We start from the raw sequence: 20861 nt of genomic DNA, 5'->3' as shown, positions 1-20861 counted from the left end.
ACGTCCTCCTCGCGAAACTAACTTTGCGAGGCATCGCGTAAATTTAAACGCATTACGATCGCAATTTCATACAGTATACTCGGCGTACAAACGATAACCCGGGAACGGGGGAGGTCCGTTATTTTTCCATTGCGACGGCGGGCGCAATGTTCATTTCGCCGCCGGTAATCAAGTGCTCTCATTAATAAAGCATTTGGGGCATAAATTAATTATCGCCCGGTCCGTCCTCTCGCCCACGCGCGGTAAATTTTCCGTCTGTTTTCCGTCCGCGGAATACTCCGCTCGCCGTCTCTCCGCGTCGATCGCGGCGACCTGCTCGATTATTCCGAAAATCGACCGATTCGTCCGTGAAAAGAACTTCGATAGCTTCTCTCTCTCTCTCTCTCTCTCTCTCTCTCGAAAGAGAGAGAAAGAATGACGAGCCAGATTACTTTTGTCGAGCCCTTTTTCTATTCCGATGATCGAATATCGCGAGTTATTTCGCGCCGCGAGCGACACGATTCCCGGTCTCTCTCTTTCTTTCTCTCTCTCTCTCTCTCTGTCTATCTTTCTCAATGGACGCTAATTTACGTCGAGGTTTTCGTTGCCAGCCACGGGAAATCCGCGGTAAATCGAAAAGCGCGGGTAAAAGGGGCGCCTGGGCGAGAAATTAATCGCAGCTCGGAGAAGGTCCCGGACGTGTTAGGTGATGAATTAAAAGGATTTCTCCGCCGAGATATCGTTATACGGTGGGCCAACAACTAATTACGGATTACGGCACCTAAATCAATCGTTAGAGCTAATTCGCAGGGTACAATACAAACGGAGAATTACGATAAATGGATAGAGAAGATAATAACGCCGTTCGGCCGTCGGTTTAACTTCGTATTTAATGCTAAGCGTGATTTATCAATTTTAAATTACGTCCGTCAGGAGAGAAGATATGTGATACTCTCGATACGGATTTTGTTTGGAGCGAAGGTATAAAGTATTTTATGACTTCACGCGTGTTAATTTATGATTCGTACACAAAGACAAAAAATATCTTTAAAAGTTAGTTTATTTACTTGCAGTCGAATTAAAAATCTCTTAATTGAAATATTTATTTCAAATAAAACGAAATCATTTTAGTCAAGTAATTTTTTCTTGCAGTTTCAGAAATTATTTACCGTTAGACTAATTTTATATTCAAGATAATTAGTTTCTAATCTAGAAAAACAATTTTATTAAGTTTAGTAATATTATTATTGTAGCTCATTTGTAAAATAATTATTTAAACGTGAAAAGTGTAAAAAGACAGCATAATACATTTAAGGTAATATTTATTTAAAATTAAATATTTTTATTGAAATAGAACGATCGAATACTTGCATCAAAATATATGGTTTAAAAAAATATATTTTTTCTTCATCTAAAAAAAATTTTCTTTCAGCGTGTTTAAAGAAGTATGATCAAAAGATCAAAATTCGTTTAAAACTTAAATAGCATAATATTTAAAGCCAAATTAATGTTGTATTAAAATTTCGAACCGATTGAATGAGTAGTTTCTAAAGTAAAAGTTTAATTCGCCATAATGTTAACTGTATAACTGACAATTATAAATTAAATTTATTTACTATTTAGCATCCTTTAATTTGTATTTGGTATATTTAACTCGTGGTTTTATAAAAAGTGGCGAGCAGGTCAAGACACACGGTTCATATAAAATTTTAAGTTAAAGTTTATATAAAGTCTCTTATAACAGATGCACATCGTACGACTACGTTACTTTTTAAAATGTTTCGATACCTAAAAATTATACGAACAGTTAGAGCGAATCTTTTTACACGTCTTTGCAAAAATTCCACTCCAATGTAGTTTTTTCAGGCAAAAATCTGATAAAAATATGTTTGTGAGTAAGGTGAATTTTGACGAACTAGACATGTAACGGAAAATTTGACAACTCTGTTGAAAAAATAATTTAAAATATTGTTAGAAAAATATTAATTAAAAATTAAGCTGTTGTAAGATTTTCATACATAAGTAAACAGTGAAATATCGCAATCATCTAATTATACAGTCACGATCGAAATTTTTAATTAAGAATGCATGAACAGTATCTGAAATCTTATTAACTGTTATCAAAAACACTTCAATTATTTTACAGAATTAAAACCAATAATTATCTCACAGAATCCAAATACACAAGTTAAAAATTGTTGTTTTTAATAAAAGTCAGTTTTTTTTTTTTTGCATCGATCATTTGATTGTGGCATAAAAGTTGCATGTCTGCTCTCTATGCCAAAAATCCATCCAGGATTTTTAATTGATCACCACTTCTCACAAGGCAATGACAAATCTTTGCTAAGAGTCATCTTGGAGCATGCATGAAAGCATGCATCAAACGGGGACCATGATCCTCAATCATAAAGAACTGGCGTGAGAGAGAGAGAGAGAAAGTATCGATCATCAATACATTCTCAACTTTAAATGATAAACTGGGAACAAATTGTTAACTTTTGTAAATATAACATATACAACTTAGATACAGAAATAGATGGGCTGAAAAAATTTATTCCAGTTAACAACTTTTTTTCCTCAGTGCAGCTACAACTTTTTTCTAAATTTACTTTCGCGGAAGATACGTCTGCATTAATAAGTAAGATTATTTTCCGTAATTTGTGATGACTGAACTGCAGTAAGACATTTCCGATATTTCTGCTTTCAGGGGACATCATCATCCACTGCTCGGGCGCAAGAGACGCAAATCAGCTGGTATGTCAAATAATCAGCTGGTTGACTCCTGTCTGTAAGTGTCTTTCTCTATGTTAAAATTAAACCGTCGGTAGACCGCGGTGGATTTCTCGCACGTTTCTCCGATTATCGTGTATTCGATAGAAAAAAAAAAACATTAAATTTGGTGTATCTCGTTGTAATGTCGCTTGATTCCATTTATCTATTCATTGTCACAAGTCGCGTCGAACTCTTACAGGCATTACACATTTACATTTCGGGCACTTATTCTTCCTTTCTTTTTCCTGGGTGTTCAACAATTTGTAGTCCCGTCTCTATTTCGCAGTAAATTCCGCGGAGCATTTTCCCGGCCAGTAAACTCCAGTCTCTTACTTTCTGACGACTTTGACACCAACTTTCCTTTGCGATAATTCAGGCATAATTACAAAGTTAGCCAACGTGAAGGATTGAAAAGATTTCGGCGCGTTAAGCTTCGGGATACTGAAAATGAACAACGAGGCCACACGTTTTCTCTCGTGCGAATCGCCAGCGAATTCCGCTGCTTATCGAGTCGTCTCAATTCGAATCGGTTCCCTTAAAATTTAAAGTCTCGTTGAACGTTTCGAGAGCGCCCCGAGATCGCACGATGGTGCGTCTCCGGCGAAAAAGACAGTTACAACACGCACTATAGAGTAACGACGATAGAGCGAACGATTTTGATAATTCTGCGAATGATCAACCATTAGGCTGGTGAATCGCCGGATTGAGCAGAGACAGGAGCACAACATAACTCGCACTGAGATCACGCAGAGGTGACTAACATGCCATTAATCGTGCGGTTACTCACGCTGAAACTCGAGAGCGTACGATCAATTTTATCCCCGGATTAATTATCCCGGCGAAACAAAATTCTACACCCGCGTACGTGTATGTTGTCGATTCCAAACGGGGCGATTTGCACACGCGCGCATACGTAATCTCATTAAGTCGCAATTTGGAATAATAAAACCATACAAAGGATGTCAATTTGCGCGGGTGGCGAGGCAGCCTGTCGCGGCTATCGCCACGATGCACAGTGAGCTGCTGAAACGCGGACATGGGACAACTAATCGTTGTAAAACCGCGTTTTTCTCATTCTAAAATAAAGGCTGGAAGCTTTTAAGATTATTAATCTTGTAATGTACAAATAAGTCCTTGAACAATTTCGAAATGTCGAGAAACCAAATTTGTAAGAAGGGACGAATAAATTAAAGAAAACATTTAGATAAATCACAAAAAGCCGTATTAAAAAAAAAATAATAATTTCCATTCGATTGCTGATTGAAAAGGTATTATTTTCTCAGAAATTTTCACAGTAAAAATTACAAAGAAAATGTAAAACAGAACCGCAAATATCTATTCATTTGCAATTAAAATTATTATTATTGTTATCAATATTTATTATCTTGAATTTTACTCTACGTCCGGATCTTGGTATTCAGATTTTTGGCCTACTGTGCAACGCGAGCGCGAGAGGACGGCTTCATCACGCGCCGTATAATATGAACCGCATTACGAGCGCATTCTGCGGCGCGGCCTAATTAGAGCGGCCTAATTGACTCGACATTTTGTCGCGTAATTTCTAATAATCCCCGCTAAGACGTGCGTTAGCGCTTTCGGCGTGAGTAACACCGCCGTGCATCGACGCGCATGTTTGCGCAATCATTTAGCATGACCGGAGCGACGAGCAGCCGAGAGGAGAGGAGTACGTCTCGCGCAATTAGTAGCACTCTCCTCGAGATCATCGTCGCGCCTAGTTGGCGTGTGTGTGTATGTGTGTGTGTGTGTGTGTGTGTGTGAGTGTGCATCCCTCGTTCTGTTTTGCACATGCGGTTCGCTTTTCACTTGCGCGTCAATCACATATGAAACGTTGATCGTCGCCGCCACGCAAACAACCTCCGTGCACGGGAAAAAAATAGATTGGATGATTCAGCAAAACTATAGCCTGCTACGCGCGAATCCCCATGTCTACGACCAACAATACGGAGACTTGACAGTGCAACAAAGAAATTATGAGTGAAACCAATTATTAGTATGCTCATTGAACAAATTCTTTGCTATTATACAATGGAAATTGCTAATGTAACAAGTGCTCTTCATTACACGGGGAAAAAAATATCTAACAAAAAGTTATTTTACTCTTTGGGTCCTAATAACTTGTTTACTATTTGTAGTCACGTTAAAAATTTCTTAATTGAAATATTTATGTAAATAAATATGAAGAAATAATTTTTATTCGAGTAATTTTTCTTACAGTTCTAGAAAATATTTACTGTTAGACTATTTTTATATATTCAAGATAATTCAGACTTCTTTAATCTAAGAAAATAATTTAATTACGTTTGATAATATTATTAATTTAGAAAATCATTATTTAAACGTAAAGCATGTAAAAATTATATACTTAAGGTAACATGTCTATTTACTTAAACACAACAAACAAATGTTTCCATTAAGATATATCGTTTTAAGAGAATGTATTTTTTTCCATTTAAAAAAAATTTTTCTCTCAGTTTACAGCATTGAAAGTACGTGTCACTTTAGTTGGTATATTTTGTTGAAAAATTTTATTAAAATTTTATATTTAATGTACTCAATTGATTGTTATCGATTTTCATCAAAAGGTTGTCTACATTAACAAATATTCTGTGGTATTATAACAAATATAATTAGTTATAATCGCTAACTTTAGTTGTAAAAGTTTGCTGCACAATTGGGAAATTTGTGTTAAATTTAATATATACCGCGTGTCCCAAACGGTTCACTCAAATTTTCTTGTTAATTTAACACAAGAGGAATGTGTTAAAAAGTAACCTAAATATTCTGAAAAATATTGAAAAACGTAACACCTCGACTTAATTTGGAAATATATTTTTACGATAAAATTAACATTCATAATATGTTAATACACGTACATTTCGTTCTTACAATTTACATTTCAAACCTGCATTATGTTTATGTTATTTGTCCAATCATCCATAAATCGATACTATTTAAACACAAAGAAACATTGAATATCAATTTAATACAAATTTAAAATAATTATTCAAATAACACAATCACATTATGTTAAACTAACACTCGGATATGTTAAAAATTCAATACAAAAGTTTTAACAAAAACCGTTATAACATAAATACAAGATGTACTTTTACTGTGGTGTAATTCAACATGGGAAATTAGCTGTTCGTGGTACACGGTTATAGATCTGCTGAATCAATAAAGTTCTTAGTTGTTTTAACAAATCCTTTCTTTTTCCACGTATAATTTGCGTACTCTTTGATCGATTTTTCCTGAAAATGTGGTTTGTAAAAGACTAAGCAGCAAAATATTATTCTTGATTTAATTTTTGAAAGAAACTTTTAAAATAAATTTTGTGGTAAAAAGTTTCACTAAAAAGAGATCAATTCCGAATCGATCGAAGAGTATGGCGGAAAATTCGGCAACCTATTTTATATAGTTGTCTTGTATATGTTCTGCGTGCCACATTTCGATAAGTAGATTATTATTTCGGAATGAATGAATGGAATATCGTTGTATAAAATTATCATTGACTGCGACGTCAATATCTGGATGACACGCGATTTCCCGCAATGGTCGTGTCATCCATTTATAACGTTGTCATTTACTCTGTTACGAATGATTTTAATAAGAATTTAAAAAGCATTAAAAAAACAATACTAAAATAATATAATTTTTAATTAATCGAGGTTTCCCAAACTAGTGTGGACCCGTGTTCCATTTTTCAAAACGGCGAATATCCACGATTAACCTGGCTTTAGCAGATATTAAAAGACGCGAGGAAAAAAAAGCGTATAAATCGATAATTTATTTATACTACTTCAGTTTTATATTTTGCTTTTCTCTCACTTATTTTTAATTTTTTATTAAATATAATTTCATAAATTTATCTCTCTGATCTGATGAGATATAAATATATGAAGAATTTTTGTATTGACAGCTAGCTTCTCTCGACGATATTGATCGTAATATTTTTTCATGCATAAGAAGTTCAATAATTGTAGTTTACTTCGAAATTTGTGGTGTTGATTGCTACCATCGCTGAAAAATTTTCCGCGATCAATAGTTTGGGAATCCTCGTTCTGGATTTTTATTAAAAGCAGAATTATTTATTTTTATTTGTGTGCTTATATCTGTTTCAATCTCAAAGAGATCTATTATTTTAGTTTGTGAATGACAGTTTTATTTATTCCATTTAAAATTGAAGGGTTTCCTACAAAAACCAAACAATTCCAAAAAGTTAATTTTTCACGAAACAAAAAACTTTTTATCTTCATACCGTTCAATGTGACAAATATGATAACTTTTTCCCGCATGTATGACAGCTTTAAGAACAAAATAATGGGGTCGATATTGATTAATATTTTGAAGATATATTTAAAAAAAAATCTCTTGTTTGGCACTTGTAGACAATTTATATCTATCAATTTATTCTATAATAATTTACTTTTATAACAATAATGATAAAGGTGAAGAGGAAAGTATTATTTAACAATTTTTATTTACAAAATTTTAGAGCATAACTAATATTTTAGAAAGAAAAAAAATAAAATGAAAGTCTCTGAAGCTGTTTGATTCTTGCGGAAATTTTATATGTACTACCTATTTATATGATCTTGTTTTCTATTTAAATCTTGCCGGAACAAAATTATTCACAATATGACGCTATTAACAGAGAATGATGTGGTACCATGTAAATGAATTTGTTTAGGTTTTGTAGCAAATGCTTCAATTACATTATTAAATATATAATTTATATATGTATGTATATATCTTTTACATTTTTTTTTTATATGATTTGTTTTATTTGTTTTGTAACCTGACTCATATTTCATACACAATCGCACATTTCAAGACTTTGGGCCTTACAATGGGCGCTAAACTGCTTGACAATCGAAATTTAATAGTGCTATCCTCGTTTCAGAAAATAATTCTGTAGCATTTAGCTTACGTAGTGTATACTGTAAAATCGTAAGGTACTTCCCCCTTTCTCTTTCACTTTCTTCTTGCTCTCTTAAACAGTACGTTAGCGTTTTACAAAGCACTTCCTCGCGCACGTTGAAATGTGTAACGAGTTCTAAAAGAAAAACATATCGTTTTCAGACGCGTCCTACAGGAGAAAGCCCCCGACATGCCGCAATACACGTAAGCACACTACAGTAATTTACGATATCACGCAACGCCACATACGCACTTCCGTTGATCTCTCATTTCTCTGATTCACCTGCCGTAGCGGACAGGGCGACACGGACTACCATGGGAGTAACGGACAGGCGGACACCCACTCGTTGCACTCGTCTCATCTGTCCGTCCAGGAGGATCCGCTGCTTATCCGGTCCCACAAGCAACAGACTTCTCAGCAAGTGAGACCGATACCACCCGCCCGAAATTTCGCGCGTGACGTTTATCTTTGAAAGTTCACTCACCCCTCCGAGTTCTCCGCCGAGTTAAACGACATTCGAAGTTTTTCTATTATATTTTTTTCATAATATTTATATTGCGAGCGTTTTAAAATCGATTTTTTTTCTGTTTAATCACGCTGACAGCCGTCACTAATTTCCCATTCTTGAACGTGCATGTATAAAATGTAAAAACAAAAGTGAATTTTCTCGATTAATTTTATCCGAAATCACCGGGACTTTCGTCGCGCTCCATTTCGAAAATCTAATCCCGCCGTCGATGTCGATATAATCGCATTACGTACGCGCGAACGCGGGGTATTAGCGCACGTGTCGCGCGGCGAAAATCCCCATTGAGTGAACGCGCGCGCGTGAGAGAAAAAGCGAGAGAGGATCGAGATCGTTGCGTTGATCGGCGCGCTTCCTTCCCACAGGTGACGACTGTGACGAAAGTCGTGCGCGAGGTTTCCCACATGGAGCCGGACCCGGGCGCGGTCAGTTACATGTCGGTGCCGCTGATGTCGCAGGACTATCAACACGCGGATCCCCGCTATGCCGCGGATCCGTACATGGTCAGCTTCGATCATTACGATCCGTACCTGGGCTACCCGCCGCAGCCGGGGTATCCGGGACCCCATGGCATTTACATGCCGCGATCGCATTCCCCTCACAGCCCTCACAGCCCGTCGGAACACAGTCGTGCTTCGCCGCCACACGGTATGTATTATAACTATCAGTGTACTTTCTTTTCATTCATCGATTTAATCATTTTCAGCTGCTGCATTGTCGGTATTGAGTGAAAAAAAAAAGTTTGGCGGTAGAACCAAATGAGTGAAATGAGTGACATAACGCCAATTAAATATTTGGAAAATAAGACTGAAAATAATTCTACTTTTCTATATATTTAACAAGCATTGCCAAACCATTGATTATATTATTACATTTGGTTATACATGTTAAATTTTCAATATTTTAGTTAGAAAAGTAAAATTATTTTTGATCACACTAACCGAATATTTAATTGGCATTATTTCATTCGACATTTAATAACTATTGTCAAACTCTTTTTTTGTGATAAATAGAAATAGTATTTTTTTATAGTTATTATTACTATGATGTTAGTAATAATGATATACAATGTGTTATACTAACAAAAAAATTTGCCTGTAAATAAAATCGAAAATAATTTTTTGCTCCAACTGCGGAGCGATGATTTTGCTGAAGTGTTTAAAAATTTAGCTGAATGCAGAGATCTGAAAAGAATTTTATTGAATCATCAAATAATTATGAAGGACGCTTAAACTGTTGCTGGGATATTAAAATTTTTTTGCAGCATTATTGTCATGCTTAAGCGTTCCACATTAATTATTTAGATAACAAAATTATTTTCAAATTTGCATCCAGCTAAATTTTTAAATATTTCAGCAAAACCGTTTTTCCCGTCCATTTAAATTATAATTATAATTATTTTTTGTCAGTGTAATACATTGTATGTTATTGTTATCAACATATAGCAGAAGTATCTGTAAAAATAGAGCTTGCCATAATTATTTATTTTGATATTTAATTACAGTCACGAGCACTTTTTTCTCAATACATGTATAAACTTATTGAATAATACACAAAAATTAAAGTATCTTCAGTTGAAAAATTGGTGAAATTCAAATGTATGTAACTTTTCGAAAAGTGATTACAAAGCGATGTTTCGAGAAGCATTTTAAAGCTCAAAGTTACGCGGATAACTTGGTGAAAAAAGATCGCAATTCAATTTCCAAAAACGCATTTTAAAGAGAGAACTTCGAGCTTTCAAAACCGTCTGAGGCAAAGTTACACAAAAAGGATTCCTTTTTCTGCGTGCATAATCTCAAAATTCAAGTAAATTTTTCTGTCAATTTCTTGCGGTTGATTTGAAGCGGTGTCGCCCAGATAAGAATCACCGTCGACGAGCAAAGCTTAACAACGTTTCAAAGTCGAGACTTGGAGCTTTAAAATGCCATGGGAATTTCGCTCTATAAACATCTTTTTCAAAATATTTTACATATATTTGAATTTTATCAATTTCTCATTGATGAATTGAAAGTAACGCTTTAATTTTTATAAATCGAATTCAATATGTCATTTATTATTAATGTATAATACACTATAAATTTATATACACATGTACATATGAAACAATGTACAAAAGTTTAAATTAACACGTGATGCCGCAAAAGATAAATGATAATTTCTAAGCAAAAGTTTTCTCCTCCGCGCCGAGGGAGATTATTAAACGTAACGTATCTCGAAGATGTTACCTTGTTTCTGAGGCGTCTCGAGGGAGAGTGGTGCGGCGCACCAAGTGAATCTTCGATAACAACATAAACACGGTGATCTGTTTTCCGCAGAGTACATGCGCAAGGGTGCACCCTACGTGGAGGGTAGCTATAACGACATCGACCCCAGCTTAAACCCCGCTTTGCAGGACCATTATCGCATTACTCCGAGTCCAGGTGGTCCCGGAGATCAGTATGGTAGGTAAACAGACTCCAACAAGTGCACGAGATAGCGCCGGGTCGGCCTCTGGCCGGCGAATTCGATTTTTAGCGCGCCGGACGTTCACGCGACCGCGATTAGATCGCGTCACGTGCGAAAATGTGTCCTCTCGCCCTCCCACAATACGACGGGGGGGTGGAGCAACACACCACATAATTCACTTCGATTATCTCCCCCGATGTTACTTCACGTAACGCTCGAGATCGAATCGGCAACACGCCGGAATACGGATGGCTCCTCCGGCAAGCCTCCCCAACATCTTCCTCGTGGTGGAGGTCACATCCACCATTTATCTAACTCTCCCCCTGGCCTCTCTCCCTCACCTCTCTTCCTCCTTAAATGGCTCCTTTAATATCGAAATGTCGATTAATACCTCCCGTGCCCCTCCGAGCTCTCGTTAGTGACTTTATGCGACTTATTAAAGCTATCCATATTCCATTAAACGTGATTGAAAAATGACGTTATCTTCCTTTCACGATCGTGAGTCGTAAAAGTCGGACAGGCATGGCACGTATAAGAGACCATTTAATCTGCCGCATAGTACGGGCACAAAGTTATATATTTTAAATCTGACCAGCCGCGATATCATTTTTCCTGCTACGGTTTTTAATTCCGGAACCGTTCGCCCCTTTTTCGGCGTGCGGTCCGTTTCGTTTCCCCCGAGGTTAAATGGAAAATTAATCGCGAAACAGAAAACGGCATATCTCTTTGCAATGAGAACTGTCACGGACGATTGAAGATTTGCAAAATTTATATAAAATGTTTAACGATATCCCACGTCACATTATATTTACGATGTCGCGTCTTTCCAAAGCACATATATATACGTGAATCTCTTAAAAGGCATTAATATCTTCGAACTGCGAAGTGTGAAGAGATAAGCAGTTACGTTATCGGTGAAGATAACGTAAATGAATTATACTCCTCCGGGAGTGACTCCTCCATTTCAGTTGGACGATAACTTAGCGATAAGAACGACGTTAGATCGTAACAGGATTAGTAATCGATGGCCTGCCCGGATCCCGTTTCAGATGAGAGCAAAGTGGCCTATGGCTACGTGTCGCCGTCGCCGTACGGGCCCGTGGGATACGGACCCGCCGTGGGAGTCGGACCGGTGCCGAGCGACGTGCCCGGCTACGAGGAGGGCCATCCGGGCGTGCCCCTCACGTCGGCGGTGCCGCCCGGCATCTTCGAGGACGAGGTGCACCTGCAACGGCTGCAGTCGCGTCACCCGGTGGTGCCCGGTATGGCGAGCCCGCTCGACGACGATCAGAAGTCCATGCGCTGGCGCGACCCGAACCTGTCCGAGGTGATCGGCTTCCTGAGCAATCCGAACAACATAATCAAGGCGAACGCGGCCGCGTATCTGCAGCACCTCTGCTACATGGACGACCCGAACAAGCAGAAGACGCGCAGCCTCGGCGGCATACCGCCGCTGGTGCAGCTGCTCGACCACGACAATCCGGACGTGCACTCGAACGCGTGCGGCGCGCTGCGGAATCTGTCGTACGGCCGGCAAAACGACGAGAACAAGCGCGCGATCAAGAACGCGGGCGGCGTGCCGGCCCTGATCAATCTACTGCGACGGACATCCGACGCGGTGGTCAAGGAGCTGGTCACGGGGGTGCTGTGGAACCTGTCCTCGTGTGAAGTGAGTGGATCTTGCTGCGCGTCACCTTTCACCGCGCAAAATTATTAGAAAAATTAGTAAAAGGATATTGTATCTTTTAAAAATTAAAAAAAAAAAAAAAAACAATTGTGTCACTCGCTCCAATTTCTTTGCAACTTTGCCTTTTAAATCGTTGAATCTAAGGCCGAAGTCAAAATTTCAAAGTTTATTAATGATCGACTCAATACGGCGGCTTCAAATCCAACAAATTTTAGTTTTACGCATAATATATCATAGCAAAAGATTTTACATATATATGATGTGTATTGAGACCTCAATAATCTCTGTATTCAAGAGATTTGTATGTGAGAAAAAATATTACGTCAGAGGATTAAATACTGCCCAGTGTTTTAGGACTTAATTTTTGAAGTTATTTTATATAAGAAAAAGTTGACGTGAACGTTGCGATTTTGAAAGCCTTCTTTCAGAGAGACGCAGGGCGCTAAGAATTTTATAGAACTATCGTTTCTATTTTTTTTTCTTTTGACGTCTTTCACTGATTTTAACGCACGATTTCAGGACCTGAAGAGGTCGATTCTCGACGACGGCGTGACGATGGTGGTGAGCAACATAATAATACCTCACAGCGGCTGGAACCCAAGCTCGTCGAGCGGCGAGACCTGCTGGTCCACCGTGTTCAGAAACGCGTCCGGCGTCCTCAGGAACGTGTCGAGCGCGGGCGAGTACGCGCGGAAGAGCCTGCGCGAGTGCGAGGGTCTCGTGGACGCGCTGCTCTACGTGATGCGCTCGGGGATCGAAAAATCCAACATCTGCAACAAGATCGTCGAGAACTGCGTGTGCATTCTGAGGAACCTGAGCTACCGCTGCCAGGAGGTGGAGGATCCCAATTACGACAAACACCCGATCCAGTCCACGGTGCAGAACAGAGTCACCGCGCCCGCGAAAGGTGAGCCAGGAAATACGATGAGGGGAATTCGTTGTTGAAGGATTCGATGCGTGACAGTGGTCTAAATCTCTTTCTACATTTTTCGAGGGAGAGAAGAGAAAAAGAACTCGAGAAAATTAATCTAACTTTAAATTTAAACTACATATAATCTGATCGAAGAATATAAAGGAATTTGTACGCACGCTCAGTTTTAATTTACCATATTTACCTCACTTTTATTTTATTTAATTTCACTTTTTTTGCACTACTTTTCGAAACTAATTATCACATAAAAATATAAGCAAAAAATATTTCGCGAAGGTTTAATTTTGATACCAAAAATCTTGGAAATTAAAGAGCACGAGACATATTTTTATATCCGCCAATCAAGCTTAATGAAATTTTGCTACGTTAAATTAGAAATAATTTTCACGAGTTCTTGAAGAATCGGACCGCTAGATCGCGCGTACGTACACAAACAAGCGTGCAGTCGTGAAATTATTTTATAATAACAGTAAATTTGCATAGATAACCGTGAGCGTGCGACGTGTATGGTACTTAATAGTTTGTTCTTTAACGAGAAAAAATAAATTGCGAAGATAGAGGGACATCTCGAGCGTTGCTTTTGGAACGAGAATGTTTTCCCGCAGCATGCAACGAGTCTCCCTCGGTATGCATGTAGCCGCAGTCACAGTGTGTGTGCGCGTGTGTGTATGTGTGTGGGTGTGTCTGCGAGTGTGTAAAGATTGGGAGGGCAAAGTGAGGAGAGGAGGTAAATGATTCACCCCTTAAACCAACCATGAAATTAGATCGGAGGGGACACGCAGCCTCCCTGTTGCAGATACTTTTCCAGCCATTGTGCGAAACTATCGCGACGCGCGGCCTTAAAAAACAGTAAATTATCTCGCGCTAAAAATTCAGATAAATTCAGCCCGACGAGATCTCTCTTTCTCTCTTATTTTTAGCACATGTTCATAATTACTATTCGCTCCCGCTGGACCTGACGTATTTTTTTTTTTAACATATCGAGAGTTCTGATTTTCCCATTATAAAAACCATCTGAAATATTTACCCGCGAGTCGTTAAAACATTCACGATTACATTTGCTCGAAATAAGCAACATTGGCCTGAATGAAAGTGCACCGTTAATTCTACCGCCCGCGCCGTTTCACGGACACGGTGGCTCGCTGATATTTTACGACGCATAGTCGGTAGTTTATGTAGATAGTTAGTTTACGTAGCGTATTAAATTTGATTAAAAGTTCCGGGGGCGCCGGTTTACCGAAGCGAGGTGGCGCGAGGATGAAATTTGTATCGCTCCGTAAATCGTAAATAACGCACTTAGAAAAGTGGCGATAGCAAAACGTTGCAGTTATAAGAGTAGATGTGGTTTGCCGTAGATAGATGATTGTACCGCCCCGCAATCTTTCCACCAATTAATTCATCTCAGACTGTCTCTTGATTTCGATTAGTTTACCTTTTACTCGTTTCAAGACGGATGGACATGTATACTCTGTATACAGTGTGTTCAGAAATGTACATACACGACGACGATCCCGTAATCTCATTTGTTTTATGTACCTCTGTCTGTATCTGTTCAGTTCTCTCTCTCTCTCTCTCTCTCTCTCTCTCTCTCTCTCTCTCTCTCTCTCTCTCTCTCTCTCTCTCTCTCTCTCTCTCTCTCTCTCTCTCTCTCTCTCTTTTAGACAACAGTTAATTACACGTATATCCTAGTCGAACACTTAAACAGTTCTCTTTATCTTTTGGTTGATCCCGAGATTCCGTTGACGAATCACACAGATTTTTGTACGAATTCCTAGTTCAGCATGGATTAAACTGTGTTTCAATCTTTTTAGCATACAGTTTATGTCAAGGTAAGCCCCCTCTTGCAATTCCATTTGATAAAATAGTTTCCGTTTGATGACATAGTATTATTGCATGCCCTGTCTTGCCAGATCATTAGCTGACGTGCATATGTTCACACATGAGTTTATATTTTCCCGATAGCAATTATTTCTCGATGTGTTGTAACCGCTGCGTTTACAAGACGATGATATTATAAATACCTCTGTGTACACTGTCCACTTTGCAAAATTGTTAAAACTTGAAAGCAAAATTGACCGACAACGAGCAACTTCAACGAGCTTGCTGCAAAGTATGGCATAATAGTTTACAGTTTTGTTTCTGATTTCGTTTGTTGCGTAGACCAATAGTTGATCGTTTAATTTAGCAGGTTACTTAGAAAATGTTAGAAGTGTGTAACAGACGCCTTAGGAACACATATACGTGAGTCGATGTTTCTCCGACACTGCTGCAAAATATCGCGGAATAAGGACTCTCACACAAAGCGATTTGATAATTGTACACACAAACCAATCTGATCCCGATCTTAAGTAAAAATCAATGTCACATCCGCCTCTTGGCCTACTCGGTACTGATCCCCGACGGTTTTTATTAATATGGATCCGTCATTCTGTCCTCAGGTGAGAATCTGGGTTGCTTCGGCGGGAGCAAGAAGAAGAAGGACGGCCAACCGGTCCAGAAGGAGACGACCGCGTCGCGCACGACGAGTCCGCGAACCGAACCGGTCAGGGGAATGGAGTTGCTCTGGCAGCCGGAAGTTGTCCAGTCGTATCTTAGTCTCCTGCAAACGTGTTCGAATCCGGAAACGCTCGAGGCCGCCGCCGGGGCTCTGCAAAATCTCGCGGCCTGTTACTGGCAGCCGAGCATCGAGATCCGCGCAGCCGTACGCAAAGAGAAGGGTCTTCCTATATTAGTGGAGCTCTTGAGAATGGAGGTAATTACGAGATGTCAAATATTCTTAACCGTTCCACACGTGAATATAGGTAACACGGGACTATAAAATGTACGTGTTAAACTAAATTTATAAAACGATTAAAGAGGGTAGTCTTTAGTGCTAATCTAGAAAAGTTTGCCTATCTTTAGGAACTTTTTTTAAAGAAAACATGCTGCATATATTTTTCTACGCTTTTGCACGTATTTAGTAAATACCTATAAACGTTGGTATGGTTAAATGTTTATTAATATTTATGTTACGTAAATAAATACATTTTTCAAGTCGCCTATGGTTTCTCAGAAACTATTGAAGTTATCGACTTCAATTTCTGCATATATATGTAAAATATATGTCTGTTTATCGCAGGATTATTACAACATCTATAAATTAATTATTTTCCATATATAGCTTTGGCTAAAATTTTAAGCAACTTATTTTTTTTATTTTTAACTGGGAGGATTTAAACAAAAATTAAAATGTAAATTAAAAATTTTTTAAATTTATGTATAATTTTAGTAATCAAAATAAAATAATACAGATAAAAATGTTACAGATGAACGGAAAAAATATAGGTGCCTGATAATTTTGTCCAAGCTGTATGTTAAATTTAGTTGATTTTGTTAAAAAACAGATACTTGTTTTTTTTTTAAACTATGCCATTCTAATAGTTTTTAATATTTTCCATTTATACAATAAAACAGACACGTATTTTATATATTGCATACATAAAAGTTGAGCTTCAGTAGATTTTAAGAAATCGTGTGTTAGCACGATACAATATATGAAACAATATGTTCGTTTTTTAAAATTCTAGTACCATAAATCTAATAAACATTTAATTTTACGAAAATTTCTACATACTTGATAAATATATATAAGATGTGTAAAAAATAGAAACATACGTGCAGTAATTTTTCGTTAAAATAATTCCACAAAACAGGCCACTTTTTTGCGGTCTAAACTAGCACGTCCCCTTAATTTGATTAGAGTACATTTGAGTTGTCTCAATGAAAGTGTTATGTAGACATTAATCTAATTATTTCAATAGGAACAATTAATCAGAAAGCTGACATAATTAAGATATACAATTATAAATAAATTTATTCCAATAAGAATATTAAAAGACAATATTTTAAATTGAAATACATTTATTTTTAAACGTACAATTTAATTTTCTTTTTCTGACCTAATTATTCCTACATTGCTTTGCAAATACGAGCTATTTTTCTTTACTATTTTATTTCACATTGTTTTGTTTACGACATTATATGAAGTATTGCTTTAATTGATGCTTATTCTTTCATGTTTATAAATATTGTGGTATTTAATTTTACGTCTTGTACTTTTAGATTTCAATTATATTTGTGAAAAGATATATTAGTGCATAAAACATAAATTATATTACATTTTATTATAATAAATAATAAAAGAATATCTTTTTTCATTTTTGATATTTATAATATATCTTTAGACATATTGAGAGAATATTGATAGAAAATATTTCTTCTTGAAATAAATTATTTTTAAACGTATACCTTAATTTTGCTCGTTTAGTTTTTCCAATTTTTGATAATTACATCTCAAATTTTATACATTTATTACTTAATATATAAACTTTTAAGATAAGCTAATATTTTAAACATGTAAACTACTTTTTAAAATAAGCAAAATTTAATATGATAGTTATGATTAAATTTTTTGCGACTAGGTGGATCGAGTAGTCTGCGCGGTCGCGACCGCGCTCAGGAACTTGGCGATAGACCAACGCAATAAAGAGCTAATAGGCAAATACGCGATGAGGGATCTCATCCAGAAGCTGCCGTCTGGAAATAATCAGCACGATCAGGGTACGAGTGACGACACGATCGCCGCGGTGCTCGCGACACTAAATGAGGTCATTAAGAAGAACGCCGAGTTCTCGCGGTCGTTGCTCGACGCCGGTGGTGTCGAGAGACTGATGAACATCACCAGGCAACGCCAGAAATACACGCCACGCGTTCTTAAATTTGCAGGTAACATTTCGGGATTCAGATTTAGACGGAAATAATTATCCAGTATTACAGACGCATCGTGAAAATATGTAGCCAATTTGTGACCGTATTATATTACATTATTCTATATATATCTTGGCGAAAGGAGATTATATTCTATTTATTCTTGTTACTTTTAGGACAAGTACTGTTCACTATGTGGCAACATCAAGAGTTGCGAGACGTGTACAAGAAGCACGGCTGGAAAGAGCAAGACTTTGTCACGAAAACCGTCGCCGCCAGGAATTCAGGGCCTAATTCACCCAACAACGCTAACAGGTAATTATCGTTCATAAACGGAGCTAGTGAATGAAATTAGAGACATATAGGATATATTAAATATATACAAGCGATAGGCTGTCACAATATAGATATCAAATTCAATTAACATTTACAATTAAGATTTGTTATAAATATATCAAAGGTGACGAACTCGTGGCTCTTTGCCCTACTCGCTGGTCCACGTAGGAGCCCCCTTCATGCCTATTCGACTCCTCCTGATCCGGCGTCCCCTTCCATGTCTGTTTGAATCCGCGAGCTTAGATAGCGTTCCTCTATACATAAAATTTCGATAATCTGACATCGTAACTAAAATCATCGATTATCGTAATTAAAATCATCTGACATCAATATCAGAAAACGCTAAAATTCAAATTTTGAAAACTTTCAACATTGTCCGTTTAGGACCGCTTTGGCAATTATAGTGACCAGTAACAAACTTAAAAAGGCGGAGAAAAAGTTCGTCACTCCTGATATAGATAATAGAACAATATTTTCAATTAATTTTTCATTATATTTTTTATAATTTTAAACAAGTTTGATTTCTCTGGGCTTTTATTTATTTAATTATCATGATAGCGAAAATATCATTATGTTATCGGCATTAAATTAAATTTATTTGCTTTTTTCCGAGTATAAAGTTATATTTTTTTTTTTGTTCTGGTACTTTAATTTCTAGGACTCCGCTTATCTTTCTGTTTGTATGCTCACTCGTTTTGTCGCGTTAATTTATTTAGTTCGCGATATTTATTATGCGGAGTCCTCGTCTCTTTTCTCTCGATGTTGCAACTCGATTCTACATTAAAATGCAGCTACGATTGCAGCACTCTGAATCGACCGATGGCGAGCCAGGGAAGCACAAGATACGAGGATCGAACTATTCAGCGAGCGAACATGAATTCGAATAATGTCGGTCGACCTACTATATATCAATCAGTAAGTAATAATAACTAACAGCATCACTAAATCAATATACGTCGCGTAGACACACCATAGGATGAGAAAAGTGTACTCGAAGCGTAGGGAAATCACACGTGCACGTTACATACAATCTGAGTCGTCGGTCTTACGAAAAGATTCACTAATATTTACTTATACAGTAAGAAACGAGTGGTTTAAAAATATGACTATTAAAAAATCCCACGTTTCCACGTGGAATTATATTTTATGTCTATACTATATCGCAAATTATACAAATTTCTTCACATTTTAGACATTTCACTCTACACTTATTTGTTATCATTTGTTTAAATTCAGTCGGCTATAATTTTACAACTCGATGTAATAATAAAACTAAACCGATTCATTAAAAACTTATTAATCCATTAATTTATACAAATTACACAAATGTTTAAATTCGATCAGTTTTGCCAAAAATGAATTAATGTGAAAAATAAGTAAATTAAAAATTCATTAATTTGTTAACTTCTTTCTCAAGACCGACGAAATTTCGTCCTATTAATTCCGATTGTTCGTTTATAATTTTTTAATATTCGCGTCGTTGTGCAGAATAGAACTTAAGAACTTTAATTTTCGACATGGCTTCCTTGAACACAGATGGATCGTACACGTGGAACAAACAGTTGCATTTAACTTTAGTAGTTAGTGTTTAACTTTACTTAGGCTCCCGCAGAGTGATCCAAACACAACAAAGGTAGTTACTTAGGACAATCGGCGCCGCTTTTGGGGCAATCGATTGTACCAAAACGAACAAACGTCATTCGTAACTTGTAACCGAAAATAAACGGCTATTGTAATTTTGCGTGATATAAATATCATCGTACACAATCTAATAATTTACGTCGTTGTCTTCCCACAGTTTGGACGATCTTGTAAGGTTTCTATTTTTTTTCATGTTAGGTAGATGCAAATAAAAAAATGTGTGCATTAGAACGAACGTTTTTTAAACTCGAGCGAACATTTCTGATAAATGTTACTATACATTCAAGTTAAAAATAAAAATTAGCCATATACATATAATACGCGCGCTCATTAATGCGAATCTCTGATTGTACGAAAATCCACGTAAATGTTTACGCAAACGTTCACACGAATTACCGCACGAGACTGGACCAAACTTCTTCACCTTTTAATAACGCCGCGTAGATTTCTAAATCCTTGAAACTTTTTGCACGGTTTTCATAACGATTTTCCAACTTGCTAATTTAATTAATCGCGCGAAAAAAGGGTCTCTCGCGAGTGATCGCTTAAAAAAGAAGTGTACAATTTTCAAGATATATATTAAAATGTTTTAGTTGTAAACGGCGTTTAGATTTAAAACGTTGTAGATCTGAAACGGTTAAAATTACGATTTGTAACAGAAGATTAAAGATTTTAGCGTTTTAAATCTTAACGCCGTTTAAAACTAAAACATTTTTAAGTATAAAAAAAAACGGAGACAAAAATATGAAACATTTTAATATCCTGAAATGGAACACTTCTCTTTTGAGTAATGTAATCTCAGAGACCGCACCTGCGTTGCTACTGACGGCTTTAGGTCTAAGCGAAAGTATTCGCA

General features: G+C 37.0%; 1 protein-coding gene across 7 annotated transcripts in view; it reads left to right on the top strand.

Annotated features, from left to right (window-relative positions):
• The first annotated feature begins 2682 nt into the window (after window positions 1-2682).
• Window positions 2683-20861, top strand: part of LOC105194360 (catenin delta-2) — a 34588-nt gene continuing 16409 nt past the window's right edge. Inside the window, exons 1-13 of one of the 7 annotated variants that reach the window (XM_039456341.1) lie at window positions 2690-2767; window positions 3438-3503; window positions 7855-7896; window positions 7985-8114; window positions 8585-8867; window positions 10535-10660; window positions 11714-12333; window positions 12871-13258; window positions 15094-15111; window positions 15721-16034; window positions 17743-18046; window positions 18205-18343; window positions 19168-19279. In XM_039456341.1, coding sequence (XP_039312275.1) covers window positions 2736-2767; window positions 3438-3503; window positions 7855-7896; window positions 7985-8114; window positions 8585-8867; window positions 10535-10660; window positions 11714-12333; window positions 12871-13258; window positions 15094-15111; window positions 15721-16034; window positions 17743-18046; window positions 18205-18343; window positions 19168-19279 — 2574 coding nt within the window. In that variant the 5' untranslated portion in view covers window positions 2690-2735. Of the gene's footprint in view, window positions 2768-3437; window positions 3504-7854; window positions 7897-7984; window positions 8115-8584; window positions 8868-10534; window positions 10661-11713; window positions 12334-12870; window positions 13259-15093; window positions 15112-15720; window positions 16035-17742; window positions 18047-18204; window positions 18344-19155; window positions 19280-20861 lie in introns of all 7 variants that reach the window. The other 6 variants (XM_039456340.1, XM_039456347.1, XM_039456345.1 and 3 more) reach the window with 6 other exon arrangements.

Source organism: Solenopsis invicta, chromosome 13, assembly GCF_016802725.1.
Source record: "Solenopsis invicta isolate M01_SB chromosome 13, UNIL_Sinv_3.0, whole genome shotgun sequence".
Classification (NCBI taxonomy): domain Eukaryota; kingdom Metazoa; phylum Arthropoda; class Insecta; order Hymenoptera; family Formicidae; genus Solenopsis; species Solenopsis invicta.
This window is presented reverse-complemented; position numbering and strand designations above follow the sequence as displayed.